The sequence below is a fragment of the Pelophylax lessonae genome (assembly GCF_965119305.1).
Source record: "Pelophylax lessonae genome assembly, chromosome: 9".
NCBI classification, from domain to species: domain Eukaryota; kingdom Metazoa; phylum Chordata; class Amphibia; order Anura; family Ranidae; genus Pelophylax; species Pelophylax lessonae.
The window spans coordinates 89,481,231-89,496,281 of NC_138776.1; the positions used below are offsets into that span (position 1 = coordinate 89,481,231).

A 15,051-nucleotide genomic window follows, 5' to 3' on the forward strand; every position below is an offset into this window, starting at 1 on the left:
AAAGTCAACCTCCAAATAATTATGTTCAGTTATGCACTCAATACTTGGTCGGGAATCCTTTTGCAGAAATGACTGCTTCAATGCAGCGTGGCATGGAGGCAATCAGCCTGTGGCACTGCTGAGGTGTTATGGAGGCCCAGGATGCTTCGATAGCGGCCTTGAGCTCATCCAGAGTGTTGGGTCTTGCGTCTCTCAACTTTCTCTTCACAACATCCCACAGATTCTCTATGGGGTTCAGGTCAGGAGAGTTGGCAGGCCAATTGAGCACAGTAATACCATGGTCAGTAAAGCATTTACCAGTGGTTTTGGCACTGTGAGCAGGTGCCAGGTCGTGCTGAAAAATGAAATCTTCATCTCCATAAAGCTTTTCAGCAGATGGAAGCATGAAGTGCTCCAAAATCTCCTGATAGCTAGCTGCATTGACCCTGCCCTTGATAAAACAGTGGACCAACACCAGCAGCTGACATGGCACCCCAGACCATCACTGACTGTGGGTACTTGACACTGGACTTCAGGCATTTTGGCATTTCCCTCTCCCCAGTCTTCCTCCAGACTCTGGCACCTTGATTTCCGAATGACATGCAAAATTTGCTTTCATCCGAAAAAAGTACTTTGGACTACTGAGCAACAGTCCAGTGCTGCTTCTCTGTAGCCCAGGTCAGGCGCTTCTGCCGCTGTTTCTGGTTCAAAAGTGGCTTGACCTGGGGAATGCGGCACCTGTAGCCCATTTCCTGCACACGCCTGTACACGGTGGCTCTAGATGTTTCTACTCCAGACTCAGTCCACTGCTTCCGCAGGTCCCCCAAGGTCTGGAATCGGTCCTTCTCCACAATCTTCCTCAGGGTCCGGTCACCTCTTCTCGTTGTGCAGCGTTTTCTGCCACACTTTTTCCTTCCCACAGACTTCCCACTGAGGTGCCTTGATACAGCACTCTGGGAACAGCCTATTCGTTCAGAAATTTCTTTCTGTGTCTTACCCTCTTGCTTGAGGGTGTCAATGATGGCCTTCTGGACAGCAGTCAGGTCGGCAGTCTTACCCATGATTGCGGTTTTGAGTAATGAACCAGGCTGGGAGTTTTTAAAAGCCTCAGGAATCTTTTGCAGGTGTTTAGAGTTAATTAGTTGATTCAGATGATTAGGTTAATAGCTTGTTTAGAGAACCTTTTCATGATATGCTAATTTTTTTAGATAGAAATTTTGGGTTTTCATGAGCTGTATGCCAAAATCATCAATATTAAAAACAATATAAGGCTTGCACTACTTCAGTTGTGTGTAATGAATCTAAAATATATGAAAGCCTAATGTTTATCAGTACATTACAGAAAATAAATGAACTTTATCACAATATGCTAATTTTTTGAAAAGGACCTGTATATATACACACACACATACATACATATATATATACACACACACACACACACACACACACAGTGCCTTGCGAAAGTATTCGGCCCCCTTGAACTTTTCGACCTTTTGCCACATTTCAGGTTTCAAACATAAAGATATAAAACTGTAATTTTTTGTGAAGAATCAACAACAAGTGGGACACAATCATGAAGTGGAACTAAATTTAGTGGATATTTCAAACTTTGTTAACAAATAAAAAACTGAAAAATTGGGCGTGCAAAATTATTCAGCCCCTTTACTTTCAGCAAACTCTCTCCAGATGTTCAGTGAGGATCTCTGAATGATCCAATGTTGACCTAAATGACTAATGATGATAAATAGAATCCACCTGTGTGTAATCAAAAACCAGTGAATAAACCTCGCGCTTATGGTATGACCATATACCCAATATAAAATAAAAAATGGTGTAATTTAAAGTAACTGTGCAAAAAGCTGCTAGCTGCAAATTAAAGTGCATGTGCCTTTAAGTAAATGTAATGTCCGTGTTGCAGCGCTGCTAAACATACCAATGTAAACTTGTGCAAATATTATCAATTCGTGCAAAGTGCAAATAAATATGTGGATCACACAATACGTTTTTTTTTTTTTTTTTATACATACATACATACATACAAATACACACACACACGCACACACACTCTGTTTATTTAAAACGACCCTGTCGTGAAACACATAGTAAAAGCACTTTTTCCTGTAAAATATAGTAAATACTCACCTCTTCCATGCTCATGCAGCCAAACACTGATACAAGGAGAATGAAGAATTGCCCAATGAAGCACTCTGGAAAATGATACTTCCGGGAGTGCCAATCTCCTGGGTCTCCCCACCCCCAACAGCACTCAATGGCTCCTCCTGCTAACCTCAGTGCCACTGCAGAACTCATTGACACATTTATTGTAATAAATATACAGAAAAAAAAAAAAAAATTTGCATTTAAAATAAAATTCCAGGTAGATATAAAAAAGGCATGCAAATTTTTTAACCACTTGAAGACCAGACCTATTTCTGACATTTGTTGCTTATAAGTTAAAATCAGTATTTTATCATTACGCCTGTCAGCTGTAGCTCTTCAGCTAATAACTGGGGCAAACACTTTCCGGACCCGGACATTGCAGAGTTTTTCGGTAGCCCAGCAAATTTTTTTGAGCAAATTACACCGAATGAGGTTTGGAGAGAAACCTAGTTGAAGATCCTCCACCAGGCTCACATACCTTTTCTGCTCAAATAGGACGACCCCCCAACTTACAGACCGTTTTGACACTCTTTACGCGGCTAACTACCCGCGTTTATTGGCTGCTATCAAACAGGACCTTCTGCATTGGACCAAGAAGGCCCTTACTTGGTTGGGGAGGGTGAATATTATTAAATTAATGCCCTTCCGCGGGTGCTGTTTTACCTGCAAATGCTGCCAATCCCTTTCCCCCAGAGTTTCTTCCTTCTTCTAGATGGCATTATCACTGGCTTCTTTTGGAATGCGTTGCCTTGGCGACGTTGCAGCGCCCCAAACATCTGGGGGGTCTTGGCCTGCCAGATGTTCAACGTTATTATCAGGCTATTGTCCTTCAGCGTATCCTGAACTGGCGCTTCCACACCCATTCCAAGCTATGGGTCTTGCTGGAGAAGTTTATGGCAGGCAGAAACCTGTCCTACGCCCCTTCCTGGGAATTCAGGGGGTTGTCAGAGTATGTTTCTTCCCTAACGGTCCATGCGCTTGCTGTATGGGACCGGGAGAACAAGCTGCTTGACCTGGCACCCCCTCTCTCCCTCCTGGCGCAATTGGGAGGTTACCTTTGGTTCCCCCCAGGAGAGCAGATGGCCTTCTTTGGCCCTTGGGTGGATGATGGTAATGCCAGTTGTGGGAAGCTGCTGGAGAGGGGCAAGCTCCTGCTAGCAAACCCTACGAGACTTTGAGGGACCGCCATGGCGGTTCCCCCATGAACTTCTGGAAGTATAGACAGTTGCATTACTTTTTTATGGTTCAAGGCTCCTCCATCCGTCCTCCTGACTCCCTCAAACCTTCCGAGCTATATCAATTATTAGGTACCGCATCGTCCACCTCTGAACCTATGTGTGTTCAGTTGTGGGAGAGGGATCTGGGGTTGAGGTTCTCTGACACTCAGTTGACCTATCTATACCAACTTACCCAATCTAGCTCGGTCGATTCAAAAACCGACGAATTTGGCCCACATCTACCTCTCTGCCTCAGCCGCATGTTGGCGGAATTGTGTGGGCTGTGGCACCCTGCTCCATTTGTGGTGGGACTGCCCAGTCATTGCCCCTTTCTGGCACGATGTTCGGGACCAGATCAGGTCCATTCTGGATCTGGATTTTCCGTTCGGGCCCCCTCCGATTCCTCCTGCCCGTTCCCTGCATGCACGTTTAGCCGCTACCGGCGTAGCTTGCTGCCTCAATCTCCTCAATGCTGCTAGGAGGTTGATCCTGATCTACTGGAAGCGGCCACAGGTCCCGGGCAGGTCGGAGTGGAAATGTGCGGTAGACAGTATGAGAGATGCAGAGGACTGGGTGGCCAAGTGTAGGAGGACGTGGGAGAGTAATGATGTGAAATGGAGACCATGGATCGACTATGTGGGCGACCTGGCTGTGCTTCCCTCAAGCCTTGACCAGGGCTTATTGGTGCTGGCTGACCCATCCCTAGGTAGAGTACCCTTGTCCCCTCCTTAGACCATTTGCAGTGCGGTACCTTGGGCTTCTGGATGATGTGGATGGCCTCTGCGAAGTGTGGCACACGGTGAGCTCCAGATCTCGACAGGTATGACACTTCACTCCTCCCTTTCCTTTGCCTTTTCTTTTTTTCCTTTCTTATTCTCTCTCTTTCACCCCCCTTTTCTTTCCCCTCTATTATATGTTGTTTGTTCTACCTCAGAAGGTTGGTTTGTGGACCTTGTTGGATGGTTTGCCGATGCTTTGAATGCCTCCCTCTTTGAGCCACGGGGGTTGCCCAAGAGCTGTCCATGTTTCCTACGGGGATACGGGCTGTTGCGGTGCTCCTCCCTCCTGCCCATCTTGGGCGGAGGGACGTGTCCCAGGGGGCCCCTGGTTGGTGGGCCGCAACGGGGGAGGTCTGATGGAGGCTGTTGGCCCCAATGATCCCTGATCCAGGGTCCCTTGGAGCGTGCTGAATGTTCCGATTGGCACCTGTGTCTGCCCATAGTGGCTCCTTGTTTGTGGCTACCGGCATCCTGCCCTCTGTCCTGTACTTATTTGGTAACGCTACTTGCCTGATTTTTGCCTTGTACTCTGACTTCTGATACTGTACCCCCGGGGTGTGGCACTGTGGCACCGTTTGGCCTCATCCTAGCTTATACCCTTCTGTTTTGATGTTTCTTTCTCTGTGTTTTCTCTGTTAAACTAAATAAAGATTCCTTAATTTAAAAAAAAAAAAAAAAAGAGGACGACCCCCATGCTGGAACTTGCCCCCTCTGCCGTTCCCCAAGACCCTCGCTGGCCCACCGCTTCTGGCACTGTGATTTTATATCGACCTTCTGGGATCAAGTTTTATCCTTTTATTTATGGGATCACCCTGCTCAAACTGCCAAAGGACCCACTTTTACTTCTCTTCTGCCACTGGGACAAACAACTACAACTATGGTCTGGAGGACCTATCCTCTATCACACGACATGGATCCTCACCTGCCTTCTTACAGCACGGAGAACTATACTAACTCAGTGGGTCTCATCCTCCGCCCCATCCATTACCCAGCTGAAAAAGGAACTCTTGGCTCTTCTTCATAAAGACTACCTAAATACAGATTTCAACCACGCCTCCTCCAAAGACAGATTCGAAGCCAAATGGTGGGAATTCATGAAGATTAACCTTCCCCAACGAGATCTGGACTTCCACAACAAGACTTTCAAATATCACTGAGGGCATCACCCATCCCCCCCCCCCCCCCGAATCCTCTGCTGAGCACAGCACCATCTCCTACCATTCCTAGCTCCCCCCCCCCTCTTTTTCCTTTGTTTCCAGTTGTATACTTACTTACCTTATGTCACTACGACTGTTTATCTACCTACACAATGATATCTAGAATGTGTTGCTATAATTACCCTCTGTTTTGTTTACTTAAAAAAAAAAAACAATCAGTATTTTTTGCTACAAAATTACTTAGAACCCCCAAACATTATATATAAATATTTCGATTTTTTTAACAGAGACCCTAGAGAATAAAAAAGCAGTTTTTGCAATATTTTATGAAACGCTGTATTTGCACAGCAGTCTTTCAAACCCAATTTTTTGGGAGAAAATACACTTCAATAAACTTTAAAAAAATGGTGACAAACTACGGTACTTAAAAATCTCAACAGTCGATGCTTTAAAAAATTTTACAGAGGAGGTTTTGCACTAGAATTGAGACAAAGAGAAACACTGCGCTAGCGTATATACAAAACTGCCAGCACTAAGAGCAATCAACCATACTCCAAAAATGCATAAACAGAAAGGAATGCAGTGCTAAAACCAATTTAAAATAAAGTAAAATGAAGTAAACTTTAAAAAATGTACATAGAATAACAGTCCACAGAAGTAGTCGTAGCAGGAACTGGACCACCAGTGGAGACAGAGTAGAAGTAAAAGTAAGAGGGTGACTCAAGACCTCCACTTCACACCCAAAGTGAATAACCAAATCCGCTTACCAGATATACATGACCTTATGTGTGGTTTGAACACTGTTAACGTATGAATTTGCTTTGGCGCATGAGCACGGAGGGATGGGGCGCTTTCATTTTTTTTTTTTTTTTTTTTTTACACTGTCCCTTTAAAAAAAACATATTCTGATCAATTTTAGTGCTGTCACAAGGAATGTAAACATCCCTTGTGACAGTAATAGGCCGTGACAGGTACTCTTTATGGAGGGACCCCAAATCCCTCCGCTGCACCTGAAAGTATTTAAAATGCAAAGATCAGCATTTTTGAATTCTTTGGATTTTTTAAAACAGGCGCCGTTGACTGCCGAGTATACCAACTTTGTTTAATTTGTTGGCTGCCGATTCCGGCTTTGTTCCGGTCCCCGGCCAGTCGGTGGCTCTGTTCTTCCCCAGTGGGATGGGAGAGCCCGGGGAGGCACGGAAGGCGGCTGGGGCCAGGGGGGGGGGGGGGGCACTCGTGCTGCTTGTAACACCAGGGAGGCTGCTTAGCTGCATCGTTTGTTATTACAAGAAAGCCAACCGACTGTCGGCACCCCCGTATAACCACTTGAGCAAGATGACATACAGGTACGTGATTTTGTGGCAAGTGGTTAAACAATCATTTCATTTATTGCATTTGCAAATATTTAAAATACTTGAATTTGATTTCAGCCTACTTTTATCTTTTGTAAAGCAGCACTAAGACAGGGAAAAGACAAGGGCAGTACTTCAAGACAATAAGGCGTGCAAAATTCACTTGTGCTGACAGGGAACATGCTAAATTAATAAATGAGCATCATGATAACCTAAAGGCCGGTACACAATGATAGTTTATTTAGTTCGACCCATCGAGTTGAAAGAAAAAAAGTGACAGATCGCCGTATCAGAACAAACAATGTTGGTGCAGTGATTTTCCCCGCTGTGCTATTGTATAAGTGGATCTAATGGAAGTGGTTTAATAATGATCAGTCAGGTCAGCTGTGCAGCTGCAGGACACTAATGAGGAAATCTGCTGGACCTGCATCCCTTTAGACATGTTCCTATTGGGAGTATATCACCAAAAAATGACATGGGATGCCAGAAATCTGACTTGGATCTTAGGCAGAAAATCAATGAGCCAATCACACAAGCAGGAAAATTATGTTTCTGGGGTGTGGTCAGTGCACATTCTGTTTACAGAACAACTCCAAGTAGCCATATTGCATTGCATTTTCAGAAAATGACAGCGGCTGCTGATTGAAAAGGAAAGGTAATTTTTACAGGGTTCATACACATTTTCACCAATAAAATTTCATGACTTTTCCATGATTTTTCCATGACTTCACGTAAATATTCATGACCTAATGTTTCATGAAATGTCTATGTATACATGTTAAATAAGAAGAAAATCCATGTCACACCCAGCATATTTTTACTAAAATAAATGACAATCTTTGTAGTGTACAGTAGTACCTCTGCAGTTAGGGTTTCGTTTCTGGATACAGCGTGACTCAAAATGGTCCCCTATTTTACAGTGGATGAGATGGAAGCACCGTTGCCGCAGCTGGGAGTCGGTGTCACTTCAGGCGCACAGGTGAAAAAGCCAGCGATCGGATTGGAAGCTGTCAAGCACACAGCTGCAGACTGGTGCTTTGCACCTTTAGCGTGGCTAGACAGTGCTGCCTCTCCCATGTTCGAAATGTCAAAGTTTTACGACACACACTGTACATTTAGCGGACACGATACAGGAGAAGGTCAGAGGCTGCGGACATGATACAGGACAAGGTCAGAGGCTGCGGACATGATACAAGAGAAGGTCGGAGACTGCAGACATGATACAGGAGGTGGTCAGAGGCTGCGGACATGATACAGGAGGTGGTCAGAGGCTGCGGACAGGACATGATACAGGAGGTGGTCAGAGGCTGCGGACATGATACAGGAGGTGGTCAGAGGCTGCGGTCATGATACAGGAGGTAGTCAGAGGCTGCGGACATGATACAGGAGGTAGTCAGAGGCTGCGGACATGATACAGGAGGTAGTCAGAGGCTGCGGACATGATACAGGAGGTAGTCAGAGGCTGCGGACATGATACAAGAGAAGGTCAGAGACTGCAGACATGATAGAAGAGCACAGGGGAAGCAGAGAGCACTGGAGGAGCTGAAGGGCAGGGGGGGAGGGAGGATGGGGGGGACTGGAGAGAATTAAAGGGGGGGTTTGGAAAGCATTGCAGGGGGGTTGGAAACATGGAAAACCAGGGGGATGGAGAGCACAGGGGGAGAGGGGGGGACTGGAGAGCACTGTCTGGGGGGAACTGGAAATCAATGAGGGGGGAGCCAGGGAGCTGGAGAGCACTGGGGGAGCCAGAAAGCATGGGGGGGGAGATGAAAAGCACTGTGGGGAGATGAAGAGCACCGGGGGGGCTTAAGAGCACTAGGGGGGGCTAAAGAACACTGGGGGGGGGGCTAAAGAACACTGGGGGGGGGGCTAAAGAACACTGGGGGGCGGCTAAAGAGCAATAAAGGGGGGGGCATTTTTACATTCAGCGTATAGCACTGGTACAGGTAGGTGTCCTTCCGGGTCCGCAGTTTGCCCTTACTGTCAGTCACTTGCCAGTAGCAGCAGCAGCCGAGCAGATGACCCAATCAGGCAGCGGGGAGGGCCGGCCGCGGTTTGCCTGGAGACACTGTGACTGGCTAGCAGCAGCAGTAACACCCGGGAGATTATCAACCAATGAGGCAGCTGAAGCATCACTGGAGGGCGGGCCGGCCGCATGAACGTGATGACGCGGGGGTGCGGTAACCGAAACGGTTACCGTCCCCTTCCGCGTCATCATCACGTTCATGCGGCCGGCCAGCCCTCCAGTGATGCTTCCACTGCCTCATTGGTTGATAATCTCCCGGCTGTTACTGCTGCTGCTAGCCAGTCACAGTGTCTCCAGGCAAACCGCGGCCGGCCATCCCCGCTGCCTGATTGGGTCATCTCTTCGGCTGCTGCTGGCCAATGACAGCGCGCGCATACCGCGGACCCGGAAGGACGCTAATACAGCGAAATGTGAATACAGTATGTGGCAATATAATTATAAAATAATTAAAATAATTAAGCATCCGCTCCCCGCAGCTCCCAGCTCCTCCACAGTAATTTAATTCCATGACTTTTCCAAAACCTAGTGTGTTTCCTAATTTTCCATGACCTTTCCAGGCCTGGAAAGTGTCATCTAAAAATTCCAAAACTTTTCCAGGATTTCCAGGACCGTATGAACCCTGTTTTTAATAACATTCAATTACAATGTGACTTGTTTAGCAATTGTATACGCTATATTATTTTTTCTTTATTTACTGTTTTTTTCCCCTATGAAAGTGTAGTTACCCTTTACGCAGACAATAATTCTGTCCTACCTTTTCTGTTCCAGTTCCATCGCAATCATGGTCATACTCCGGGGGGATGCAAAATGCATCATACGATTCTGAAAATAAAACCAGGCATAGTATTCAATGTGTAGGCAACTGAGGACTAAGAAAAAACATGAGCACACTTACATAAAGGTATGGAAACTCCAGTTACCCCACCTGTATGATTTTGGATAAAGGGAAAACGAAGTACAGTGGAAACTCATGCAAATAAGCAGAAATCATACCAATACATATTTCTGCACATACATAGCTCACATCGTTGATTTTTTCTACTTTCCTGCTGTAGATTTAGACAAATTCTTATGTACACCAGGGATAGAGGTTGTTTTTTTTTTTTTGCCCTAGGAGAAAGCTTAGCTATGCTGGTCTCCCTGCTCTGCTGCACCCAGACAACAACTGTCATACTCAAGGGCAAAGACACCAGCTCAAGGAAGGCAGAACAAACTTGTTATGTAATAAAGACCAAGACAGTTTATTGAAGTGAATAATATGTAAAAGGACTTTTTAATGCAAAATAAAACCAGCATTCCCAGTTCTGCTACATTGCTAGAATTTTACTAAACTTTATTGCAGATTTCTATCTGTTTCTGTTCAGAAAATATTATGAATGTCCCGTTCCTATGGGCTAAATAGCAAAAAAAATTAAAGAAAAAAAAGAGAGGAAGGCTCTGCAGAGAGGATAAGATCATCAGTAGTTCCAAATCTGAGAATAGAAGTAGTATACATTCCATCATCCTTACATTTTCTCAGGCTTTCCAAGGCATGCCTGTAGCAGGCTTAATGATAATTCAGCATGATAACGAACCTATTAATTTTTTTTTTCTCATAAGGATGTTCATTATAAGTTAGTATACTATAAAAGAAGGACAGTATATTGCCAGTTCCTATTTTGAAATAAGACAAGAAGAGAGAAGACCGGGCGCCGATCTAAGTGTAGCAATGTACCATTTATTAACAATTAAAGGAGTGCTACTCACAGGAGTCAGATAAAAACAGGCATCTCAACAGAGTGGTGGGTTTGCAGAGGTCGTCCAGGGGGTCCTTCCGTGATCCTGTCGGAGCTGGTGCTGCGGAGGATGAGCTGCAGTCTCCTGGTGTGGGACGCGCTGATCGCTCGGTGGTGGTTTGGCAGCGTGGGTCCGCAGGGAGGAGGGCCGTGATGTCACTTCCTGGAGACACTGTGTGCTCGAACGGCGACGCGTTGCGGAGCATGCGCTCCTTCTTCAGGCCGTGCAGGGGCCATATTGGATATGGGCTTATATGCCAGTGGTGTGGGGAGCTGAGCTACGGTGGCTCAGTAGGGACAGTAAGATGACCGCACAGCAGCACAACGCCCCGAGGACATACGAGAGGCGGGGAACAGTGTGAGAGCCGGGATGGAGAAGAGAGCAAGTGAGAGGGGGCGGAGAGTGTATGTAACTGAATGGGATGATGCGGAGGTCAATCCTTAATCAGCGAAATGTGCTATGATTGGTCCCAAGACCGATGTGCATAAAGGTGGAGCTGTAGTTGGTTGGGGAAGGGGGTGCTGAATATTGATGGGAATGGGGATGACAGTAACGATACAGATGAGAGTGGGATTGGAAATGAATAATTATGAGAGTGGGATTGGAAATGAATAATTAAAAATGGAAAATGGAAAAATGAGAATTGAGAGGATATTGTATATACATATAGGGAAAAATATGGAGGAATAAAAAGAAATATACCCATACATATATATATATATATATATATATATATATATATACACATATATATATATATATATACACACACATACGTATATACACATATATATATATATACATACATATACATACACATACGCACGCGTGAATATACACGCGCACACATATAGACACATGTAAAAATTATATATATAAAAAAAAATATATATATGTGTGTGAAAAATGTAAAAAGTCATTTTGAAAAAATATAAGAATATATAAAAAATATATGAATATATAAAAAAATTGAATATATAAAAATAGAGATTTTGTATATAAAAAAGGGTGTATATAGAAAAACTGTATGTAAAAAATAATGATATATGTTAAGATAATAAATAATGTATAATATATAAATCTAAAACCATTATAAATATGTAAAGAAATAATATATGGGAAAATGAGAAGTAGTGAAGATTATTGCCAGAAGGGATGACAATAAATGTGGAGAGTGGCGAATTGGCATTAGGATATTAGGACAAACTGGGGTGACATGCTTGGGTATGAGACGTAATCAGGGCAGTTATGCAAACTGTGGGAACTGTTGAATAGATACGCACTTGGGAAGTTGCTTGTGATATACAAAGATACATTTGGACCTATATACTGGGTACTTACTTTGGAAGTTACACATGGTGAAGGAGTTGTTATCGGAAGAGATGATGAGAGGAATCTCTGGAGGATGAAATGATGAACCTGGGCAAAGAATATTCATGTTAATAAGTGAAGACAAATTGGAGGTGAATACACTAAAGGAGATGGGAGATGGGCTACAGCAGCACATTGATCTCTATCTCCTCATTGAGGCCCCCAGGAGAGAGCGTTTCAAGGGAATAAATCCAAAAAGTCTCTCTCTGGCAGAGACGCCTGAAACGCTCAGTCCTGGGCAATGTGCTGGGGATGGACTCAATCACCCATACCTTAAGTCCTAGGGGGGACTTGTCATGGGATTCTGCGAAGTGTCTGGGGACGCTGTGTTTGTCTTTACCCTTTTCAATCAGGTGACGATGCTCGCCAAACCTTTTCCTAAGTGGTCTGATTGTGCGTCCCACGTAGAATAGTCCACAAGGGCAGGTAAGACAGTAGATGACATATTCTGATGAGCAGTTATGGAACTGTTTTATTGGGTATGTTTTGCCTTTGATGGTGAATTCTTTGTGGCCATGCTGAATGTGAGAACAGGTGAGGCACAGAGCTTTACGACATTGGAACATCCCTATGAGAGGGATGAGGCATAGGGTGTTGGTTGGGTGGGTGGAAACGGACTTGAGTTTACTGGGGGCGATCAGGTTCTTGATGTTGGCGGTTTTGCGGTAGGAAACTTTTGGCGTGGGGGTAATGGTGGATTTTAAATGCGGGTCCTCTAATAGAATAGACCAATGTTTTTGAAAGATTTTTTCCATTTTCCTGTGTTTTGTGTGAAACTGGGTGGTGAACCGTAGAGGTTGGGGTGGTGGGCTGCGTGGGCAGGACAAGTTTTGGGAATCGGTTGTGTTGTACTGTTGGAGGTAGTGTGTATATGCTTGCTGGACCAGGGGTGATGGGTAGCCTTTGTCCAGGAATTTCTGGGATAGCAGAGCGCTCTGCTCGCGGTAATCTTGTTGAGTGGTGCAGTTTCGCTTTAGGCGACAGAACTGACTTTTCGGGATGTTTGATACCCACCTGGGGTGGTGGCAACTCCCATAGTGTAGGAAGGAATTTCCAGCGGTAGGTTTTGTGTAGTTTTTGGCTAAGATACTACCTTCATGGTGGTATAGTGTGAGATCCAAGAATGCTAGTTCGGCCGAATCCCACACCGAAGTGAATGACAGATTGTAGGGGTTTTGGTTACAATGTTCAACAAACTGCATGAAAGTTGATTGGGGACCATCCCAGATGACGATAATATCGTCTATGTATCGGGCATAGAATATGATGTTGGGGGAGAAGGGGTTGTTGTGCCAGATGTGATTGGCTTCCCAGTACCCCATGGTGAGGTTGGCATAGCTGGGGGCAAAATTTGCCCCCATAGCTGTGCCAGTGGTTTGGAGATAGAATTCTTCATTGAATTCGAAGTAATTTCGGGTGAGGCAGAATTCGGTGGCATCTAGGATGAATTGGGCTTGTGTGGGGTTGATATTGGGATCTGCGGATAGGAACTGTGAAACGGCCCTGAGTCCGAGCTGATGAGGAATGGAGGTGTAGAGTGAATTAACGTCAAGGGATGCCCACATGTAGGTGGGCTCCCACGAGTAGTGGCTAAGGAGGTCCAATAGGTAGACACCATCTCTAATGTATGAGGGGAGAATTTGCGCTAAATGACATGACAAGTCCCCCCTAGGACTTAAGGTATGGGTGATTGAGTCCATCCCCAGCACATTGCCCAGGACTGAGCGTTTCAGGCGTCTCTGCCAGAGAGAGACTTTTTGGATTTATTCCCTTGAAACGCTCTCTCCTGGGGGCCTCAATGAGGAGATAGAGATCAATGTGCTGCTGTAGCCCATCTCCCATCTCCTTTAGTGTATTCACCTCCAATTGGTCTTCACTTATTAACATGAATATTCTTTGCCCAGGTTCATCATTTCATCCTCCAGAGATTCCTCTCATCATCTCCTCCGATAACAACTCCTTCACCATGTGTAACTTCCAAAGTAAGTACCCTGTATATAGGTCCAAATGTATCTTTGTATATCACAAGCAACTTCCCAAGTGCGTATCTATTCAACAGTTCCCACAGTCTGCATAACTGCCCTGATTACGTCTCATACCCAAGCATGTCACCCCAGTTTGTCCTATTATCCTAATGCCAATTCGCCACTCTCCACATTTATTGTCATCCCTTCTGGCAATAATCTTCACTACTTCTCATTTTCCCATATATTATTTCTTTACATATTTATAATGGTTTTAGATTTATATATTATACATTATTTATTATCTTAACATATATCATTATTTTTTACATACAGTTTTTCTATATACACCCTTTTTTATATACAAAATCTCTATTTTTATATATTCAATTTTTTTATATATTCATATATTTTTTATATATTCATATATTTTTTCAAAATGACTTTTTACATTTTTCACACACACATATATATATATATATATATATTTTTTTTTTATATAATTTTTACATGTGTCTATATGTGTGCGCGTGTATATTCACGCGTGCGTATGTGTATGTATATATATATATATATATATATATGTGTGTGTATATATGTATGGGTATATTTCTTTTTATTCCTCCATATTTTTCCCTATATGTATATACAATATCCTCTCAATTCTCATTTTTCCATTTTCCATTTTTAATTATTCATTTCCAATCCCACTCTCATAATTATTAATTTCCAATCCCACTCTCATCTGTATCGTTACTGTCATCCCCATTCCCATCAATATTCAGCATCCCCTTCCCCAACCAACTACAGCTCCACCTTTATGCACATCGGTCTTGGGACCAATCATAGCACATTTCGCTGATTAAGGATTGACCTCCGCATCATCCCATTCAGTTACATACACTCTCCGCCCCCTCTCACTTGCTCTCTTCTCCATCCCGGCTCTCACACTGTTCCCCGCCTCTCGTATGTCCTCGGGGCGTTGTGCTGCTGTGCGGTCATCTTACTGTCCCTACTGAGCCACCGTACCTCAGCTCCCCACACCACTGGCATATAAGCCCATATCCAATATGGCCCCTACACGGCCTGAAGAAGGAGCGCATGCCCCGCAACGCGTCGCCGTTCGAGTACACAGTGTCTCCAGGAAGTGACATCACGGCCCTCCTCCCTGCGGACCCACGCTGCCAAACCACCACCGAGCGATCAGCGCGTCCCACACCAGGAGATTGCAGCTCATCCTCCGCAGCACCAGCTCCGACAGGATCAC

At 44.6% G+C, this 15,051-nt stretch overlaps 1 protein-coding gene across 1 annotated transcript in view; it reads right to left on the reverse strand.

The window, feature by feature from the left end:
• The window catches only part of KNDC1 (kinase non-catalytic C-lobe domain containing 1), a gene marked incomplete at its 5' end in the record, with an annotated part of 236,509 nt that overhangs the window by 98,382 nt on the left and 123,076 nt on the right, over positions 1-15,051 (reverse strand). The window contains one exon of the mRNA XM_082266721.1: positions 9,428-9,495. Within this exon, the coding sequence (XP_082122847.1) occupies positions 9,428-9,495 (68 nt within the window). The remainder of the gene's footprint in view (positions 1-9,427; positions 9,496-15,051) is intronic.